This window comes from Pipra filicauda, unplaced genomic scaffold (genome assembly GCF_003945595.2).
Source record: "Pipra filicauda isolate LSUMZ 115617 unplaced genomic scaffold, ASM394559v2 scaffold34_size3990699_pilon, whole genome shotgun sequence".
NCBI classification, from domain to species: Eukaryota; Metazoa; Chordata; class Aves; order Passeriformes; family Pipridae; genus Pipra; species Pipra filicauda.
In genome coordinates, this window is record NW_024104476.1 from 3003145 (window position 1) to 3024021 (window position 20877).

Below are 20877 nucleotides of genomic sequence, written 5' to 3' on the forward strand. Positions count from 1 at the left end.
AGTCTAAAAAATATGTTGCTCTTTCCCTTTAGATGCCTCTTCATTAGATTTAGAGACATTTGATGTGCATACTTTATCAGATGCTCTCAAGAGGTATATCCTGGACCTGCCAAATCCCATCATTCCAGCTGCTGTTCACAGTGACATGATTTCTGTAGCTCAAGGTATGATTATCACAGTATTTCAAATGTCAGACAAAAAATCTTTTATTAGAATTCTGAATATCTGGTAGTCCAGCTGTCACTCAGAGAACAGGGAAGATTCTGCACAATGTGGCAGCATCTCAGAGAACATGAATACCTTCACCACTTTTGATGAAAGCTGTTTCAGCAGAACTAGATATTATTCTGCATTATTTGGTTACTTATTTGTGTAAACATAATGGAAAATACAAGGAATTACACAGTTCTCTTTGTTTTAGTAAGTAGAAATACTATAGAAGAACTGGGGGGAAAAAATCAAGGACTTATCTGTATGCAGAAAGCTAATTTTTAACTTTTTATCAATGCTGACAAAGTAAATGTATTAGAGGTCATGGAGTGCTGTGTTACATTGGGAGTTGCAGATTATGAAGTGAGAAATACATGCATTCATCATCTACAGTGGTCATTTTAAACAAGTATGGCTTTTTGGCTTTCAGGGCCAAGTATTCTGTTATATATTCAGGACAGGATATTGTTACTGGTAACCTTCAAAGTTAGAACAGCACCTGTGAGACTTATCTAGTGCATCTCTGAATTACCCAATCATGTGTAACGCTAAACACAAGACAGACTTCTACCAGTACACTCTGAACATATTGCGGTTTTTACCAAAATGCATATCTATTTCCATTTGACTTTTAAATACTTGTTCTTCACTCTACTCTGAGCATTTTACTTTTTTTAAAAGACGAAAGAAATCTTACAGTGCTAATGGACAGAATTATTTTTTTCTGTAAAACTGACGCTTCTAAAGGAGTCTCATATAGTTTCATTTTACTTGAATGTTCCTGTGCTGATTTCAAGAACCTTTTATCTATTTGCTTACAGAAGTGCAGAGCTCAGAAGAGTATGCTCAGTTGCTGAAGAAACTCATCAGATCTCCAAATATACCTCCCCAATATTGGCTTACACTCCAGTATTTGCTCAAACATTTCCTCAGAGTTTGTCAAGCCTCCAGCAAAAATCTTTTGAATGCAAGGTCCTTGTCTGAAATTTTCAGCCCTCTGCTTTTCAGATTCCAGATCACAAGGTATGTGGGTCATCTTTATCATATTTTCTACTGCAAATGTGGGTTAGTCATATACAAAAGTAAGTTAAATTAAGTAATTTTCTGAACTTATTTCTGGCGTGAGGGCATTGTAGTAAATTTTTCCAATGTTTTTTGAATAACTCTAGAGTAAACTTTTTCATTTCTCCTAATTCTTACTGCCTGATCCATCTCTTGCAGCTCTGATAATACGGAACACCACATAAAAATCGTCGAAGCTTTAATCACAAGTGAATGGAATGAGAGGCAGCCTGTACCAGGTAAAAAATATTTTTAAATTAAGTTATATACCATTGTTTGCTTAAATAATGAAATTCAACTTAAGAACAGTAAATAATTTTTTCTTTCTTAATCAAAATTAATGCAAAGCAAAAGCGTGCAATACAGAACTAAGTAGAAGTTGTTTGTCTATTTTATGTGGTATGCAACGTTTGCTTCATAAGAAATGGTCTTTTTCATTAAAATAATTTTAATAGCCATAGTTTGTACAGCCTTAGGACTTTCATTTCTCTTTCAATAATCAGCGAATAGGAATTTGTGGGTTTTTTAAGACTTGTAAACCAATAAAATGCCTATCCTACAGTGATTGAGGGGTTAATTCTGGAGGTTTTATTGAACATTCAATTTACTTATGGGCGAATTTTCTTAGAAATACTATACCCCATAGAGATATTGGAAGAAAGTAAATTTCACCATTTATTTACATATATATATATATGTTTTAATCCGGATACTCAAAAGATTTATTTATTGATATCAATATAAATAATCCAAAAAATAATAAGAGCCCATCCAGGAAAGAAAGATAATACTTGTATTGATTCTGTAAGTTAGCATATGATTTAGTCAAGAAACAGTAAAGCCCACCTCTGATTTATGCGAAATCACTGGGTTTGAATCAAATATTTGGTAAAAGCAAGGCATAGTTGCTGACTATGTGCAAAGGAAATTATTAACGCCGGGAACTTTACATGTTAGCTGAAAGCAATTCATTTCACAGCTTATTTACAAAGGATATCTGAACAGAGGATAGGGTGATGGTGAACAGAACACTGGACAGCCTGTAGCTTTCCTACGTCTCTATTCAAAGTACAAAGAGAAGTTCATGGCAGTAGTATTTGTAGGGCTGCTTAAGGTTTGAAAAGCTAAAGCACAGCAGCAGAAAAATGCTTCATTTCCTGTATTTCAGGTAGGCACATTGTATAATCCCCTTCATCAGCTATTGAAGATTAACTTAAAATAGCTAAAATTTTTGTTCCTACTGCTTTGGTTGAAAGGCTTTTCTAATCTTGCCAGCTCTTGTAGTTAGGAAACTTTCCCTAACATTTAGTGTACATCTGTTTTCAGCTAGTTTCCATATATTTGTTTTTGTTACATTTTGTCAAAATAGTTAAGCAGGCATTTCCAGAACTACTGTGTGTTTTTCTTCCTAAGGCTTTATAACTAGGAGAGTCCAAACTTTTAAATGACTATTTATCCTATGTTACTAAGAATCAGCAAATAGCTGCTAATTGTTAAAGAATTATTTTCTTTGTCATACATTATAAGTCTTAAAAAGCAAAATAGATATTAAATCCTCCAATATTCTAATGCTAACAGCATTTTTTATAGTTATACATTTGCAAATGCTTTCGGGTATGTAAATAAACATGTCTAGAGGCACTGATTGGGAGGTTAAAAACATAGGGTCGACAGTTTTTAAGTTTTAAAGTACGAATTTTATAAGTTGCACTTAAGAGATCCCTTGGTTGCATTTCTGAGTTGCTTCACATGAGGAAAGTATAAAAGTGAAAGGTGTTGACATTAGAACTACTAATGAGGACAAGGAGTCTAGTCATCTTGAGAATATGATTAGGGTGATTGAAGTAATGTCATTGTATCCATCAGGTTCATGGTGTGTGACACTACATTAATAATTATAATCAAACATCAGATTGTTTATAATATTACTTCTACATTAATTAATATTTCAGATTGCTGTAATTTATTTTGAGGGTCCACCCTGGATTTTTCACGAGTTCTATTACAAAAACAGAACTCCTTCCCTGTGCATTTCAAAGTCCATCCTGTCTAGTGGAATGTTTTTTTAGTAGAACATTTGCACATCTATTAATACGCTGACAAATAACTCAGGTAAAAATTTTCAGGCTTTGTAGTCTGCGGTTAGCTAACCTCTGCTGTTAAGCCTGTAAAGGCTTTGCATAATTTTCAAAAGTTGGATCTTCATATAGTGTTCTGTTCTGTTCAAGAACTAGGACATGAGTCCATTTTCCACACCAAAATCATTCAGACCTGAACATCTGAAGTGGTCTGTTTTTATAGTTCTCAGAGAAGACTCTAAGATATGTTTTTCAGAATTGTCAACTTTAAGATTATTGTTTGTAGTGGCTTGATTTGGCATAAAGATTGCTTAGAAACATTGTAATAAAAAGAAGATTCCAATAAAATATATCTTATTTGTCATACAACTGGTTTGAGAATTACAATTTTTAATAGAATTTTACAAGTGGACAAGTTAAGCGGTTTTAAGCAGAAAGAATTTTACATGTTGAAAATAATGTCATGACAACTAAGTGATAACAAGAAAGCCAGTGCTGCCAGGTTTCTTCTCTTTTTCACAGGCTAGAGTGATGGCTTCCTCCTTTCATACTTTTTTCTGTTAAGATGAGAACATTCTGTCTAAAACAAGCTGTGCATGAAGTTTTAGTGGTATCTTATGCAGTACATAGAGATATTAAATGTAGCGTTGGAGATAATGATCTGAATAGCGATGAGATCTTTGCACAGCTGTGGGGGTTCTTTCTTACTACATTGCCCACTAATTATCCTTCTTGCCTGGGAACAATAGAAAGTAAGCAACTGGACCTTATATCTTATTGTATCTTAAAATAATTATTTTAAATTGGGCATCTTTAACCTAGAATGATGCTTTGCATGCCATAATTCAAAAAGAGGAAGTTACCCCTACACCATTACTTGATTTATCACAGGACAATTGGATTGTTTTTTTTCCTCTGTCATAGTGTTCATCAGCAAACTCTGCATTTTAGTTTGTGAGTTAGAATAGTGCTTAGTCCTACACAAAAGTTAAAGTACTAAAGTTATAATACCTGGTCGTTCAATCATAGATACTTGCTTAGCAGGCAAAGACAAAGTAATGTTGCAGGAAAAATAAGGCTGGAGAAAACAAGATCGGTTTTCTGATTCATGTCTCATTCTTCAAATTTATCAGTAGGAGAGCCAGAAGATGGTGTTGGTGGGCAAGCAAGGTGATTTCCTATCCCATTTGAACACCCCAACTTGATGTACAGCTGCACAGGCTTTAATTTAAAGAGTAATGCTGATTTTTCAGTGAAGAACAAAGTGCAAGTCTCTAAATATGTTATTCAAAACAGTGCTATTAGAAGAAAGTAGCTTAATTGTGACAGATTTTAGCAAACAGTGCTGGTTATCCTGCAGAAAGCAATCAAGTGTCTTGTCTCACAGAGTCTCATGGATTATACAGAGTTGTGAAGGTAAATATTGGAAAATAGGCTATATTAGGCTATAGTTATAGGTATAGAAGACAGGGGGGGGTTCAGTTGATTGTCTGGGATCATACAGGCTCCTGGCTTTCGTGTCTGGAGGAGGCCTGTCCTGGATGCAGATCTCAGGGTTGTCTGTGGGACCCAGTGGATGCTTGGGGCAGCACGGTAATTTTGACACTAGTAACTGGGAAGGCAGGTCACACAGAGAAAGGTGGGGTGTTGGAAGAGTTGGGAGGTGATTTTTTGTGGGGAGTTCTGGGAGATTGGGGTCCTTTTTGGGGTTGGGGGGGAGTTAGAGAGTGTGGAGGGGCTTTGTGTGAGATTAAGGTCTGTTTTAGGAAGGCAAAGAGTAAGCGGCATGTGGCGAGAGAGCAAGGGGATGTGGGGAGCTGGTAGCATTGCTGGTAAAGAGCAGAGGAAGAGCTACTGCAGAGGCAGGAAAGAGCTGCCTTGTTGTATGGATGAATCAAAGCCTTTGCACTGACTCAAGCTGAGATGCTTTGTTCGGGCTGTCCATCCCAATTGTTTCTCAGGCTTGTACATAACACTGTAAATAAATGGCTCAAACTGTGAAATATTGCAACTTTAAGCCTGAAGAGTTTTACTATTCAGAGGATCATAGGTAAGAATTAGTGAGGTAGTAAAACTGCCTCACATGTAACTGCTCAGTTGTTGGTGATGGGGTGAAAGTCATGGCAGTATCACCAAGGTGCAGACGCTTTGCTTTTAGCTACGCAAAATGTTAGCAAGGGTGGGTAGCAAAACAGCTGGACTGGAGCAGTGTAAAGGCTGATCCAGTTCCTCTTAGAATTGGACTCAAGAGCTCCCCTGGACTGCTGCAGTGGTCAGGCTGAGACCACAGTCCTGTCAGTAGTGTCCTGGGGACATACACTAATGTGTAGGAGTGCTGTCCTTTGGCAGGACTTTTCTGCATCGTGCCACAGTCTTGGCTGGACTCTCAGCACCACCGAGGGTGGATTGGAGCACGCAGAAGGCAGCGTGTCCCAGGGAAAGCGAATGCCCCGCGGCAGGGAGGGATATTGTGCGTCCTTGATTCACCCAGCAGAGGGCTCCCCTTCTAAGCTAATAAAAATCAGGCTTCATCCCTGATCTAACGGAAAGTAAAATGCTTGGTTAACCACTGTACTTTGGAATGCTCTGTTGGTTTAAGTTTTGACACTAGCCTGTGCTTTATGTTTCTTGATACCTGATTGGAAGTATTTGATAAAAGCTACTAGAATTTTTACAGATTGATCTGTGCATGTGCGTGTTTTTGCATGCATGTGTAACACACATAAAAGCATGTGAAATCTAATCAGTTCTTTTCCTGCTTTAGACATAGAAAAAAATATGTTATCTTGATAGCACAAGACTGTGAGTGTAACTTCAAGTAATAATCTGCTGCAGATTAAATGTGCACCAGTGAAGGTTTCAAAATTTAAATAAAAATTTAAGACAGGGCAATATTTAAAAATACAAGTGTGTGCATCCCAGTATCTTTTTTTGACAAGACACTCGATTCCCTTCTGCAGGATAACTAGGAACTCATTGTCTCTCTGTGGATACCTGTGCTTTTTAAAAAGATTAAAAAATTCAGTGAGCCAGGGTTGGGTTGTCTTTTCTCCTTTCTGAATATGCTTCTGTATTGCAGCCCTATAAACCAAGAAGTTTTCTCAACCCCTTCCGCAATTTTAACAGTAAAGAGGCATATCAGCTACAGTCTGAAGTTGGATTTGTTCAGAAACAGAGGTTTACATCTCCACTTGAACTCTGCTGCTTTAAATTATATTTAGAACTGACAATTGTTCAAGTAGGCAAAGGCTAAAACTACAGAAGCAAGGAATTGTTATAGGTGAAGCTGATCAATCAACTGCAAAACATCAAAAATATACTGCAGATATTTGAGATTTCATTATTAGGTGCAAGTGATGTTTTGCAGCATTAGGAGTATTTCAGTAGGTGAAGTATTAGGAAGGCACAAATTTCTATGCTATTTGGCTGCCATAACAAGCAACAAGAAGATCTGAAACAACACAGCTATTAGAAATTCTCACTGTTTGCAACAAGTGGGAGGAAAATATTAATCCCCTTCTCTCTTTATTTGAATGTGTCTGCTTCTCCTTTCACTTTGAATTTATTTCATCATGGAAGTTTATCTGGCAAAGAAGGCAAAGGGGAGCAAGCTTTTCAATTGCTGCTCTGTTCCTTTAGCAAGTTTGGTCTGCACTAAACACTAAGGCAAGGAAAATAAATTTGACCTAAAGCTCTCCCTCTTCACTGTTGTTTTCCCAAGAAATGAACAATCCTACCTACTGGAAAACACCATGGATACAGATAGGTGTTTTTTGTAGTATTTTTACTTTACAGGAAATAGGTAAAAAGCCTCACAGCATCAGACTAGGGGTCTTGAAGCAGCACCTGTATTTGTGACCCAGCATAAGTGTGTAGGAGGGGATGCTGTACTTGCAAGCAGGCTCTTTTGCTTGCACAGGGTGCTCTGAGAGATGCAGCTCTTTTCAAGGATAATTTTTATCCTCTCTTTTTTTGTTGTTGGGTTTTTTTTTGTTTTTTTTTTTTGTTTTGTTTTTTTTTTCCAGTTAGCCACTTCCTGTATTTGGCTGTTCATGGTGCTTCTCTCATCTTCAATACTACATGCAGCAGCCAGTGCTAGAGACTATTTTAAGGCCTCTTACAATGGTCTTCTCATTTACTTAGCTAAAATGAGAAAGTTAGTCCTGCATTGGCCACTTGTTAGCTGATGACAACTTTTACTTTGAATCTGAGTCCCCTCCCCCACCTGAAACCCCTGGCTCAGCAAATATTTGAACCTACCCAAGTTAATCATGAAGCTGAGATCTTTATCTGAGAGAGACGTGCAAGCTACTGAGGGTGGTGGTTTCTTTTTTTTTCTGTAGCGCTGAAGTCAGGTGCACTTTTTAATGATGAGCCAGAGTAAGTGGATACCTTCTGCACAGCACAGAGCTTTAAGCAGTTAAGAAGAGAGAGAAGGCTTGGATTTTCTCACTGCATGTTGCAGTTTTTTTAGGGATTTTTATGGAACATTGGTTGGAAAGCAGAGCAATCTCTTTTTCAGAATTTTTTTCTTCATTTCTCCTGAAAACCTTCCTAGTGAAAGGAGGTTTTGGGTTGTTTTTTCTAAGAAAGATTTTTATAAGAGGAAACCAATATTGGATTGTATATTCCGACAGTATTACAAGGGCGATCATTTGCAATGCATAATTTACAAAGTAAGTGATTTTCAACTTCTGTGTGTGTTTTCTTCATCATGTTGTGGAAGTATCATACTGTAACTGATTACCAGGTAGAGTTTTAATGCTCTTAAGATACATGAATTAAAATTACTTTGGTACCTCTCCAGGTTATATATGGAATGGGGAATAGCCTGGGGAATCTGCCTCCTGTCTTTTCTTGCCTGCAGGCTAGACTAGTCTGAGCTGAGCACTAACCTGATTATACAAGTTTGTTGAGTCCTAAATTTGGCCACCAGTGAAACCCTAGTGAAATAATTTTTCCTTAAAATCTTTATGCAATGGAATAAAATCTTACTGATCCCACATGAGACCTAAATGCAGCAATGTTCTCTTCATAGGAAGTCTTTGTTGCTTAATTTAAATAATTACCTTGGCAACTCAACTGTCTGGGTAGCAGATGGGCTAAACCTCCAAGTTCAGTGTTTAGACTTGTGTCTGGGGTGATTTTGAGTATCCTATTTCATTTTGGAAATGAAATGAATCTTTGGAACATGTCTACCTAAACCGGGAGAGCAGAGTCTACTTCAGAATGAATTTAAGCTTCTTAATGTACAAAGCAAACTAGCATTCATCTTTTTGTATATTCTGGTACTCCAGATACGCTCTTATATATTGAGGCTTGTCTGAAAGGGTTAACCTGCTGAGAGGCACAGACCAGACATGTGGGGTGGGAGGGGGAAGGGAGGCAGGGATTAACATGTGTGAAATATTTGGGAAGGATATAAATTGTATTAATTTTTTTAATTAATATTTCTGATATTTCTGAGATAGAGCACATTGAAATGTGCTCTATTTCAGAAATGTTGCTCCAGAATTTCTTATGATGCAGGCACAGATAGTTGCTACAGCTAGTCTTTGTCATGGTTATTTTTGGTCTCTGATTTTCTCCCCCCATAGATTATAGCAAGTATAAAATATTCACGTTACTTTACATAGCATTCTGCTTTGGAGTTAATAGTCTGTTCTGTGCATGTTTCTTCCAAGAGGTGGGAGAGAGTTACAGTCAACTGATGGGGGGAGTTAAGATGGAATATTTCTAAATGGGAGGAGGATACTGATGACATAAAGTCAAGTGATGAAGGAGACACTGACAAGGGACTCTTACTTTTAAAAACAATTAACTTGATAAATATCTCAGTGAGAATAAGGTAGAGAAAACATGAAAAGGCAGACTAAATCTTTTTGTATCCTGACAGACAGCAAAAACACTTTTGAAGATCTTGCTCAGTTTTGACTTTCTTCCATGTTTTCAGCGAATCTGCGAAGATTAAAATATTTGCTTTTTAGATTTCAAAATCAGTCAATCTAGATTGATTTGAACTGTGTTTTGTTACATAATGATAAGAGAGGAAGACATCTCTGTAGTAAGCATGTTTTATGTAATAATATCTACCCTATCAGACCTGTGTGCCCATTAGAATAATAGAAATCTGCACAGGTTAAAAACATAATCTGTATTTCATTATGTGGATATATATGTGTCTGTGTGGATGTTTGTCTAAAATGAGTGTGTAATGGACATGCACAAAGTCATGCTCTTTTCCCTTTTGCATCTTTAATATGTACAGTAGGTCTAGAATCCTTTTAAAGCTTTTTGAATGGTAAACTTCAGGCATCCAAGCAGGAGAATGCAGTTGAGATGTGACTGACATGCTTCTAAAGGGAGCTGCCCTGTGTGTGTGTGTGTGTGCAAGAGCTGCGTGCTGCAGCATATCAGCCTTTTGTCATCCTGCGAGGATTGGACTGTACCATGCTGCTAAGTCAGGAAAATGAGCCGGGAACACGGGCACGGAGAGTCCACTCGCTCCTTTTGTGTGTAATACCAGGTTTATATTGCAGTTCTGCTAACTGTAGATTCTTTCCAAAACTGAAATTGTTTTAAGATTAATGTAGAGCAAAATAAGGAAGCAGGAGTGGTTTGGTGACATTATTTTGACATGATTGGCTGAGGATTATGATGTAATAGGTTACAGTGCAGCCCCTTATAGGTTTTAAAATGAATTCCAAGACACCATTACAAAGAAAGCTTGACTCTTTTCTTGTATCTGAGCTTACTCAGTGAAACTCATACAAATGTACAATACTGTTTGGAATATGGAAGAACTGGATGTAGAATATCCTAAGACAGATATAAGTTGTGGCACAGACTTGATGTTTTACATAGAAATGGATCCACCAGGTAAAACTGCAGTCTTATTATAGAAGACTTAATAATTTTGGTCTTTGCAATAGATGCTGGAAAATTGCTACTGGATGTGTAGGATTTCTTTACTTTGTTATTGACACAATTTTTTTTTTTCATAAATTAGAATGAAATTGTTGTTTAGTGCATGGTTGTAGTAATTAGAATCTTAACATATACCTGTCTGCTTATTTAATTGAATTTTTAATGAATTGACCTGTTTATAGTTTTTTTAAATTATATCAGAGGTAGTTCAAGTCCTGCTATTATATCATTTAAAAAATTGTATTTCTTTTATTATTATTTTTGCTGTCTCTGTTCCACACTGTGCCTAAAAGGAGATGCTGTAGTATCACTCTTGTTTTCTGAAATACTGATTACAAATCATTGGTTTGGACTGTTTAAGGAAAAACATTTTTAAAATTTAGCAATATTAATTGAATACCTGTTATAGCATCATTTTTTTCATATTATATGAAAATATTATGCTATCCTGATATTCATTGCAACTTTAAAAACATTGTCTTTTGAGTCCGGTCATACTATACAGGACAGGAATGATGTACTTACTGAAAGAGCTGAGTTGATTTTTGATGCTGATTCCAATGTAGTCCCCCTTGTTACTAAGTCAGTGCTGCAGTATCTTCTCTGGCACCCACTGGTATACGTATGCAGCTTTGACATTGAGAAAAGGGGAATGTGGTTTTTAATCAGTCCTGCCATTTGAACACAATTTATTCTGTAGAATAATAAGATTAACACAAGAGATATTTAGGTCACAGATGGGTTTCTTAAACTGTTGGTTTGGGGTTTTTTTCCTTTTTTTTTGCATATCATTGCACAGAATGCTAAGGATCACAAAAACACAATTCTTTTTGAAATATACAGTATTGCTGTGGGTTTGCATTTTTTATTACTCAGCTTCTAGGTAAGGATGCAGCAAAATTTGTCTAAGATTATTACATAGGAGGATAAAAAAAAATTGGCATGTTTCATTATTTATGTTCACCTGAAGGTAGTGAAAGAAGGTAAAAGCAAAGTTCAGATTTTTTTTCTCAAATGCTTTCTTCACAGAGGGAGGAGGTGAGTTTAGTGTTATATTTTGCTTAAAATACATTATTACAAGAGTAACATAGTTTTTTGAAACAGTACAACTTTATTTTGAATTATTTTGTTTTCAGTACAGTATCTTGATTCCTCTAATGTCTTTTAAAAACTGTTAGTGATGGACAACTCTGTTTGGTAACCAGTCCTTTTTTTTCCTCATTCATAGAATCATAGAATTCATGTAGTAACATGTGATTTTAAGGAATATATGGTCATGTTCTCAGTGTGTTATAATCAACTTTTTTCCCCCCTTTCATTTGCAGCACTGCCTCCTAAGCCACCAAAACCTAATACCGTAACTAACAATAGCATGAATAACAACATGTCATTACAAGATGCAGAATGGTACTGGGGAGATATCTCAAGGTAAATCAGCTCAAGACATATATTTCTTATGCTTGGCTTGATGTTCTTGCTGTGCTATTCTGTGTATTATGCTTCAAGTGTAAAAAATTTAGAGTTATAAGAGCCATTTTTAGGATATTTTCCAACACAAACATATTACAGCTGGTTTTATTCCAAACATGACTAAAAAGTTAGAATGTAGTATGCAAAATGATTGTTCTATTACTTTAAGATAGCTATATGAAAGACTAGCATGAAAGGACAGCACCAAGAAATAAATATTTTCTTCTTGTCTTTCATCCAAAACCTCAATTGTAGGCACAATAGTTAACAAATCAGACTAACAAGTGCCATATATTAGCAACATTTTTAACTGTACTATATATAGGTACTCTAGGCCAGCACTGGCTGCTCAAATTGTACAGGCTTGTATGAACAAGCAGAAAGACCTTTGCATGAATAATAATTTTGTCCAGCAGTGAGAGGACAGAGTATGCCATTTTTGTATCCCAGTTTTCTCCAGTAACTTTAAATGAGCTATTGAATAATTGTATTTATTAATATGGAGATCTAGAAGGCTTCTAAAACCTACCTGTTTTAAACCAGAAAAAATTAGAGCACAGTGAGAGAATAAATGCATGAGAAGTAACTGAAATGATTGATTACTTTTGCTTTCATTTTAGGGAAGAAGTAAATGAGAAGCTTCGAGACACTGCTGATGGTACCTTTTTGGTACGAGATGCTTCAACCAAGATGCATGGGGACTACACACTTACTCTAAGGTGAGATTAGTTAATACTAAGTCTGTGATACTCGATAGTAAAATGCAATAACTGCATTTAACATACAGCGTGCTTTAGGAAATAGTACTTGAAGTATGCCTAACTTTTCAACATACTGTATTTGCAGGAAAGGAGGAAATAACAAATTAATCAAAATTTTTCATCGAGACGGAAAATATGGTTTTTCTGACCCATTAACTTTCAACTCTGTGGTCGAGCTAATAAACCACTACCGGAATGAATCTCTAGCCCAGTATAATCCTAAACTGGATGTAAAATTACTGTATCCAGTATCTAAGTACCAACAGGTAATTTAGTCTATTTTCTTTGTGTGTTACTTAAATACTGAGAAATTACTGCAGACTGAGAAGTCATTTATCATTAAGCACTTCAGTTCTGTAAATGCGTGAAAAAATAAATTGGGTGTAAAACCTGATATTTTTGTTTAAAAACAACTCCACACTTTCCATGTAAATTTGAAAATTTAAATACTGTGGATACATTATTAAGAAATAAACATCTTAATAAATATCCCACTCAATGATAAAATATATAATTTTCAGTATAAAGCTAAACACTTGCAATACAAATTTTCTTTTTGTCATTAATTTCTCATTTGCATATTATGCATTTAGTATTCTCTGTATTGAAGAAAGAGGAATCACATTTCCATGTAATTATCTAGGTATTTTTAAGTAGTTTTATCTGGAAAATCTCTGCAATACAGTTGTTTCATTACGGAATATCTTTCCTTCTGCTCGTCATTCCAGGATCAAGTTGTAAAAGAGGATAGCATTGAAGCAGTGGGAAAGAAATTACATGAATATAATACCCAGTTCCAAGAAAAAAGCAGAGAATATGACAGACTGTATGAAGACTACACAAGAACATCTCAGGTGAGCTAGATTTGAAGCAGAGTGGAAGACTTTGTAGATTTTGAAGAATATTATTGTGAATTCATGCTGCCATCTTCCTACTCCTCCCCTCTACCACCACTGCCAGTGCCCTGATATGGTTGCTCAGAATAGTACAATTACTTACTTGTGTTTGAACACCCATCACCTGTAAACTTGACTACACTGTGCCCAACTCTGACAACTCCATCCAAAGCAAGTCCATAACTATCTGGATTTACCAGCACTTCTGCATACTGACCTCATCAAGATGAGTTATGGTTTTCAAGGCATGTTTGCAAGGAAGCATTGAAGAATTGAAATAATTGAAGAAAAGTGGAGAACTTCTGGCAACTTGAACTTTAACTTGTATGACTAAAGACTTGGCTATCAACTAGGTATGTAGTGGCAGGATAGGCTAGATGACTTCATGAGACCTGTTCAGGCCAGTATCTTACACCTTTATTTCAGAAAGTCAGCTGTACCTCTAAGGACATTAGTTGGTACAAAGGGCAAAGGGTGCTGCCGTACGGCTCTAAGCATCACAAATAAAATTTATTTATACAAAGCAAAGGTTGTAACTGGTTCTTTTTCTAGCAGTTCCACTTCCTTGATAAACCTCATCATGGTAGCCTTTTGCACAAGCCTGTTGTCTCTATGTCATAAGGCTTTGAATAATGCCTTTTTGGTAAAGGGATATTGAAGTCTTGTTTTACAACATACTGAAGTGTTTCTGTGATAGAAGCCAATAAATTTTCCCCTTTGTCTGATATCAACTGTAATAACAATTACTTTTTTTTTCAGGAAATTCAAATGAAAAGAACAGCTATTGAGGCATTTAATGAAACAATAAAAATATTTGAAGAGCAGTGCCAAACACAAGAAAGATACAGTAAGGAGTACATTGAAAAATTTAAACGAGAAGGAAATGAAAAAGAAATACAGAGGTCAGTATTTGGTTTTGCATATCAAATTGTGTGGTTTTTGAAAAAACAAACTGCCAAGTATAGGTGTGCCTGAAACTGAAGCAAGATGACAAGTTTAAAGCTGTAAGCAAAGAAGCCTCAAATAGGGTAGATGTGAACTTGTGAAATACATAGCTACATCTAGAGAAGTAATCTGTTCCCTTAAGTGTCTACACATATAAATAGCAGATTATAAAGTTATGAGTAAGAGATCAGAGTTTAACCTGCCGCATTATTCTATCTAGAATTATGCACAACTATGAAAAACTGAAGTCTCGGATAAGTGAAATTGTGGACAGCAGGCGTAGATTAGAAGAAGATTTAAAGAAGCAAGCAGCTGAATATAGAGAGATAGACAAGCGTATGAACAGCATTAAACCAGACCTCATACAGCTGAGGAAGACAAGAGATCAGTACTTGATGTGAGTATCATGAATTAACAAATTTGGTTTTAAGTTGTTTTTTTTTTAATGGTATCCAACATTTGTGACTAAAAATTAATTTTATTTACAATTATTGTCCAGGTGGCTGACTCAAAAAGGTGTTCGGCAAAAGAAGCTAAATGAGTGGCTTGGAAATGAAAATGCAGAAGAGTAAGTATTGAAAGATTTAAATATTTCTGGTTTTCAAATCATCTTACAGAGAAGTGAGATAAAGCATATTTAATTCTTGGACCACACAGAGGAAATCTCAAGCCTACTAACAATGCACACTGTTAAGGCATGACAGCCTACATAATGCCAGTACTGGAAAGGATGCTGTCTCACCCCCTACTCTACATTTTTTCAGGGAAGTGTATAATCAAGTTACTATAGCAAAGCACTGAAATGTAACTTGTGTCTTTATTCTTACCAGCAAAATTAAGTTCATGAAGTGTTAGTATCTTAGAGAGACGTGACATGGATGGATAAATTGTTCAGAAGGTCTCTTAGGTATGAGCAGCCTTTTTCTGAATTTCAGCTGTTGTTACCATATTGTTATCTTCTGTAGTGGTACCCACATGAGTATATCACATTACTGTTGGAGATAATAAATTTGTATATGCTGAGGAGTGGGCCTTCTCTGGTTTTGTGATTTATTTAATTTTTCCGGAAAATGGCAGGATAGTATTCTGTCATTTCAGGCAATTTAGTATACTATAGCTTCTGACAGGGGCTAGACTGGGGAAAAAAGCAAAAAGCAGTTGGGTTTTGTGAATGTAGACCAGATTTTAACAAAAGCGGGACACAAAATAATATCTGAAGTAGTAACAGTGAAGAATGAACAAATAGAAAATCAAAGTTGTCTCAGTAATATTTGTATAAATATTTTCTGCCTATGTAGTTTCTTGTGCATGCCTTTTATGCTGCTTGGTTGAATATACAACAAAAGCAGCAGACTGACAATGACTCTTCAGTGGTTTTATATTCTAGCCTTGTCCACATCTATTTTAATTTGGCTTGGTTTATTGAGTCTCTTACTGTTATTCTAGAAATTGTGCTTCTCTGCTGTGGTAGAAGCAGGAGATAAAAATGACATACACGTTTTACAGCCACGTTGTTTTCTGAATCTTAACACAATTCAAAGATGATATGATGTAAAATATGTAGGCACCTGTTCCCAGTAGTACTCCTATCACTTAAACAGTAGAGAAAGAATAATGCCACTCCATGGGTTTAGTGTAGCATCAAAATAGTAAGTGAAACTGTTTAAAGAACATCTTCCTCTTCTCTCACTCTATGACTCTCCTTGCCAGCGATCCTGGTAACTGCTGAAAAATTAAACTTTTGATTACTCTTTTTCTGAAGTTGTAGTGCAGCAAAAAACCCAAACAGCAATATAATGAGCAGGATAAAATACAGGAATTACACTCTCTATATTGGAAGTAGAGCCACTACTGCATGTGTTTGACTATCATGCAGGTCAAAAGAGTATGAGGGTATAAGGGACGTGAAGAGAGTGTTACATGAAGCAGAAGAACCCTTTTTCTCTGTGAAAATAGAATTCTGGGTGAGATTGCTGATTTTTGTGGACTACTCTGAGTATCATCAGAAAGACAGAACCATGGATGAGTGAGAAGTCATTTTTCCTTAAACCAAGGAAAACTGATTAAAAGCCTTTTAAAGAGAGAATAAGTGCATTATCCAAACACAGATTGACTGCAAGCTGATCAGGAGAGGCAGGGCCCACCAGTGCAGGCTGCTGGGCAAGTGGGGAGCTCTGGAGCTGCTCAATACCAAAGCGATGTCCACACAGCTGAATCAGGTGCATCTCCTTTCATGGTGGGCTTTAGCTCAGAGGGTTCTCTGTAACTCTGGAACAACTATATTCTTGGTAGCTGATTTGGCAGAAAAGGCCCTGTATTATATGCTCTTCTCATAATCTGCTTATAAGAAGAGAGAGAGAAAGCACTCGACTGTTGCACCCTTTCCACAAAACCATCTCCCCTATAAATAATTAATCTGTACAACTGCTCAAAGCTTCTCCAAGCAGCAACTGTAGTTGATACATTGCATGATTTTTCATTGCTGACCAAGTGTTCGGATCTTTGGAAATCAAGCTGACTCAGAGGGTATTGATTTTGTTGGGCTTGCTATTTACCAAAACAGCAGACAACGGTAGTAGTAGAGTACTGGAGTGCTCAGAGCAGGTTCTGAAAAATAGCGAAACATCTTTTTACATTCTTCTTCATATTTACATGAGTGTTCTTCAAAGAAATAAGAAACAGAGCTTATATTTTAGTTTTATTCAATGGTTTGAACAGTGCAATATTACTTGGTTTACATTCCTAGTTTTACCAGGGAGGCATTGGACTAACCACTGATTTTTTTTTTTTTTTGTAAGTAATATGAAATAGACACTATTCAATTAGTGGATTTTACTCTGCTATGTGTTTCACTAATGCATTTTTTTCCAATTTTGGCAGCCAATACTCTATGGTAGAAGATGATGAGGACTTGCCCCATCATGATGAGAGAACATGGAATGTGGGAAATATCAATAGAAGCCAAGCTGAAAATCTGCTGCGCGGAAAGCGAGATGGAACATTCCTTGTTCGAGAAAGCAGCAAACAAGGCTGCTATGCCTGCTCTGTTGTGTATGTACTCTAATTTGTGAATGATGTAACCAACATTTGAGAGGCCTACCTCGAGCTGGGGGCAGATAGACACTTGCATATGCATGATTCCCATTGGACCTTTGGGTTTAGAAAGTCCTGAGCCCATTCTCTTTGCTGCTTCATTTCCTACACAGCTCCAATCTGTACCACTCCCACAGATAAGCCTCACTCAGAAGGGAAACAAGAGCATGGGTGCACTCCTTTCAATGCAGCTGCTAAGTCCTGCCTATCTCCTGCCTCCCTAAGCCAGCATGACATCTGCGAATTTGGACTAAAGCCAGGTTTTTACCATTATCTCACCACAGAAGAGAGGAATTCTATGTGCTGACTAGCATCTTAAGATTTATCGCCAATACCTTATTTTCTATCTCAATTTTACTGTACTCACAAATTAAAAACTGGTTTTTTTTTTTTCCTTTTTAGGGTGGATGGAGAAGTAAAGCACTGTGTGATAAACAAAACACCTACTGGGTATGGATTTGCAGAGCCATATAACTTGTACAATTCGCTCAAAGAACTGGTGCTACATTATCAACACACATCACTTGTGCAGCACAATGACTCTCTCAATGTCACACTAGCCTACCCAGTTTATGCACAGCAGAGGCGATGAACATCTTAATACTGTGGATTGTTTGGTTTTTTCTAGAGAAATGATTTGACAACATTGAGGCCTCTGGAGAGAAAAGGCTCCTTTCAGCTTTACTCAAGAATTTGCAGTCTCAAAGCTGTTTCAGATAGGACTAGAGATTTCCTTCACAACTGTGGTGGGAGAGATCACAGTAGTAAGCCGTGAATGTATGTTTGCAATCTGAAGTGCTTTTTGGTTTTTTTGTAATTAAGAAAAGAAAAACACGAGAAAAATCCAAACCTGATCTCCCTGCAGGGACATAGAGGCCTTTAAGCATGGTGCTTGTTTACGACCACTTCTGAAGCTTTACCAGCTAGAACATTGGATTATCCAGACACAAGGTATAAGAGGTCTGTATCATTCAGTTATTGGAATTTTGTGGTCACAACCTAACTTGGAATGATGTTGCTGCACTCAGTGGATCCAGGCACACAGCGTTGTGGATTTTTTTGGTTTCTAGTGAATGATATGTAGCAGAATGAACGGCACTTTCATTTCTAAGGGATACTTTAAAAGGACTTCAGTTACAGTATGTTGTTCAGAGTAATTGTAATAGCAAAGTGCCAGGAAGTGTTTTGTTTAGATGATTAAAAATCCTGTTTTAAGAATATATTTAAGACTGAAGAAAACAGGACTTTCAGTGGCATACAGTGTATAATAGTGTACATAGTATTGGATGACTAACTATCATTGATGGAAACTGTCAATATCAGACTGCTTCTTTTTTCCCTTTTCTGTTTGCTGAAAGCTGAATTCTTAGACCATGCTATGCAATACTGAATTTTCTTTAGGCTGTAGTCTTCTTTCAAGCATATCTACAGGCTTCTTTTTCTTTCTTGTTTCCTTGTCTTCTTTTTTTTTGTTATTTCTTTTGCCTGAGAGTATTTTTCCTGATTATTTTTTGTTACTGATTTTCTTGTTTGTTTCATGGGACTTGCTTTTTTTTGAGAGTTTTTGTTTGTTTGTTTGTTTGTTTTTTAATGTACAGGAAGCCAGCAAGAGTTGGCTTGAGAATTAAAACTATGAAATATTTTACAATTTTCTTTAGAAAAATAGAATATTGAGCTACTAGCTCAAAGTTTAAAAAGTTCGTAAATTTTTTTTGATGAAATATTTGTTGGGCAGTGCCTGATAAGCTTCAAAGCTGCTTTATTCAATAAAAAATATATGAACGTTATGAAATATCACTGAGTCCAACAATACTGTTTCAGAGATATCTTTAGAATACGGTACCATACTACATTTGCTTCTTGAAGCATTTTGAACTTTTATCACAATTGTCTTTGTATTTGGAAGACAAAAAACAAATAGTGTATCCTTCTTTGATAGTGACTGCAGAAAAAAATGGGGATATTTTGCTACTGCAGTGTAGAGTGTAGATAGTTTGGATCTCAGAATGAATCCACCTTTCACAGTAAATAAATGGTTTCTTGACCTGTGGCAGAATTTTTGTCAGCATGTAAAGATATTTTCATTTCATATGAAGGAAGTTTCTCTAATCTGTTGCCTAGGGGCTTTTTTGTATTAGTATTATGGGGAAAAAAAAGCTTCCACCTCTACTGAGAATGTTTGGATACAATATAGAGCTAATTAAGACTGGAATATGTCTTTTTTTGAAAATGATTAGGCTATGATACTTACTTTCAGAAGTTTGTAGGCCGAGGCAGTATCAAAGTGAACAGTTCCATAATTTCAGGGCACCAGAGACTTACATAATTATGGTTCAGTTAAAGAAAACAAATACATGAATCCTACTAAATCAGATTTATTAGTAATTCTGGGATAATTTACTGTCTGTGGTTTGCAATGGTTACTTATTGTCCTGACCACTGAGGAAATTCACACATTGCAAATTGATAAAGTAATGAACTTCAGAGAAATCTTGGAAAAGATTTGACTAAGTGAACATATGACTTTATTCTTCCCCCAAGATTAAAAAAGGCAATACCCATTACCATTAAAGAGAGTTGCACACACAATCAAAAGAGCAAGACCCATGGAGTTCTCCCATAGTAGCTCTGCTTTAGAGATACTTGTGTTTTATTTCTAAATACGCAGGGCTTTATAAGCTGTTGGAGGAAATTTGCTGGTCTCCAATGATCTTTATATTATCATTTCATTTTCAAATTGCTACTTCAGTTCTGATGCTGTAAGGCTTTTGATTTTATTTTGATTTTGTGCTCTTTTTTTTTGTTGGGTTGTCTTTGCTTTCCTATAAGTGTATTTTCTTACTGGAATTTATATCAGGAAACACGATTCAACAAATAGTAATGTTTCATGATAGTCATCACTTAGAAAATTATTCTGAATATTTTTCCTTAATAGAAGTAGAGTCTTCATCCCTTACCTTCCTCATTCCACACTCTCTTCAGGCCTATAGGACCATGTAAATTTGGTATACCAATAACTGGTTTTTGCTGTGAAAAGCACCAACAATTACTCTAGCATGCCAGTTATACTATTGGGCTTCAAGTTACAGCTTAGTTGAATATACAGTAGTTTAACACTTATAGCAATCCAAGATATTCTTTGGACATATATTAATTTCTGAATGTTAAATATTTTAAGAGTAAAATTGTATTTTTTTCTCTGTAGGCAAAATATATGTAATCCAAATTGGTGTTTCACGCAGCTTTTGTCAAGAAATTTTATCATAGTTAAGGCATTTGGATCTAATTTTCCTCATATTAAGAAAACCCCTGCTATGTCAGTGGGCCATATCCTTAGCATGCCCTGTCCAGTATGGAATATAATTCCATACTGAATGGAAACATAATTCCTGTTTGCTGTGCAACTTCTCTTCATGTGTGGCTGTAGGAGAAAAA

General features: G+C 36.1%; 1 protein-coding gene across 3 annotated transcripts in view; it reads left to right on the forward strand.

Annotated features, from left to right (window-relative positions):
- The window catches only part of PIK3R1 (phosphoinositide-3-kinase regulatory subunit 1), a 57773-nt gene extending 38852 nt beyond the window's left edge, over positions 1 to 18921 (forward strand). The window contains exons 5-16 of one of the 3 annotated variants that reach the window (XM_027717184.2): positions 33 to 164; positions 1032 to 1233; positions 1432 to 1511; positions 11603 to 11705; positions 12368 to 12466; positions 12594 to 12774; positions 13237 to 13362; positions 14164 to 14306; positions 14570 to 14746; positions 14849 to 14917; positions 17230 to 17400; positions 17845 to 18921. In XM_027717184.2, the coding sequence (XP_027572985.1) occupies positions 33 to 164; positions 1032 to 1233; positions 1432 to 1511; positions 11603 to 11705; positions 12368 to 12466; positions 12594 to 12774; positions 13237 to 13362; positions 14164 to 14306; positions 14570 to 14746; positions 14849 to 14917; positions 17230 to 17400; positions 17845 to 18034 (1673 nt within the window). In that variant the 3' untranslated portion in view covers positions 18035 to 18921. Of the gene's footprint in view, positions 1 to 32; positions 165 to 1031; positions 1234 to 1431; positions 1512 to 7675; positions 8027 to 9910; positions 10230 to 11602; positions 11706 to 12367; positions 12467 to 12593; positions 12775 to 13236; positions 13363 to 14163; positions 14307 to 14569; positions 14747 to 14848; positions 14918 to 17229; positions 17401 to 17844 lie in introns of those variants that run through there. The other 2 variants (XM_027717188.2, XM_027717187.2) reach the window with 2 other exon arrangements.
- Positions 18922 to 20877: the final 1956 nt, after the last annotated feature.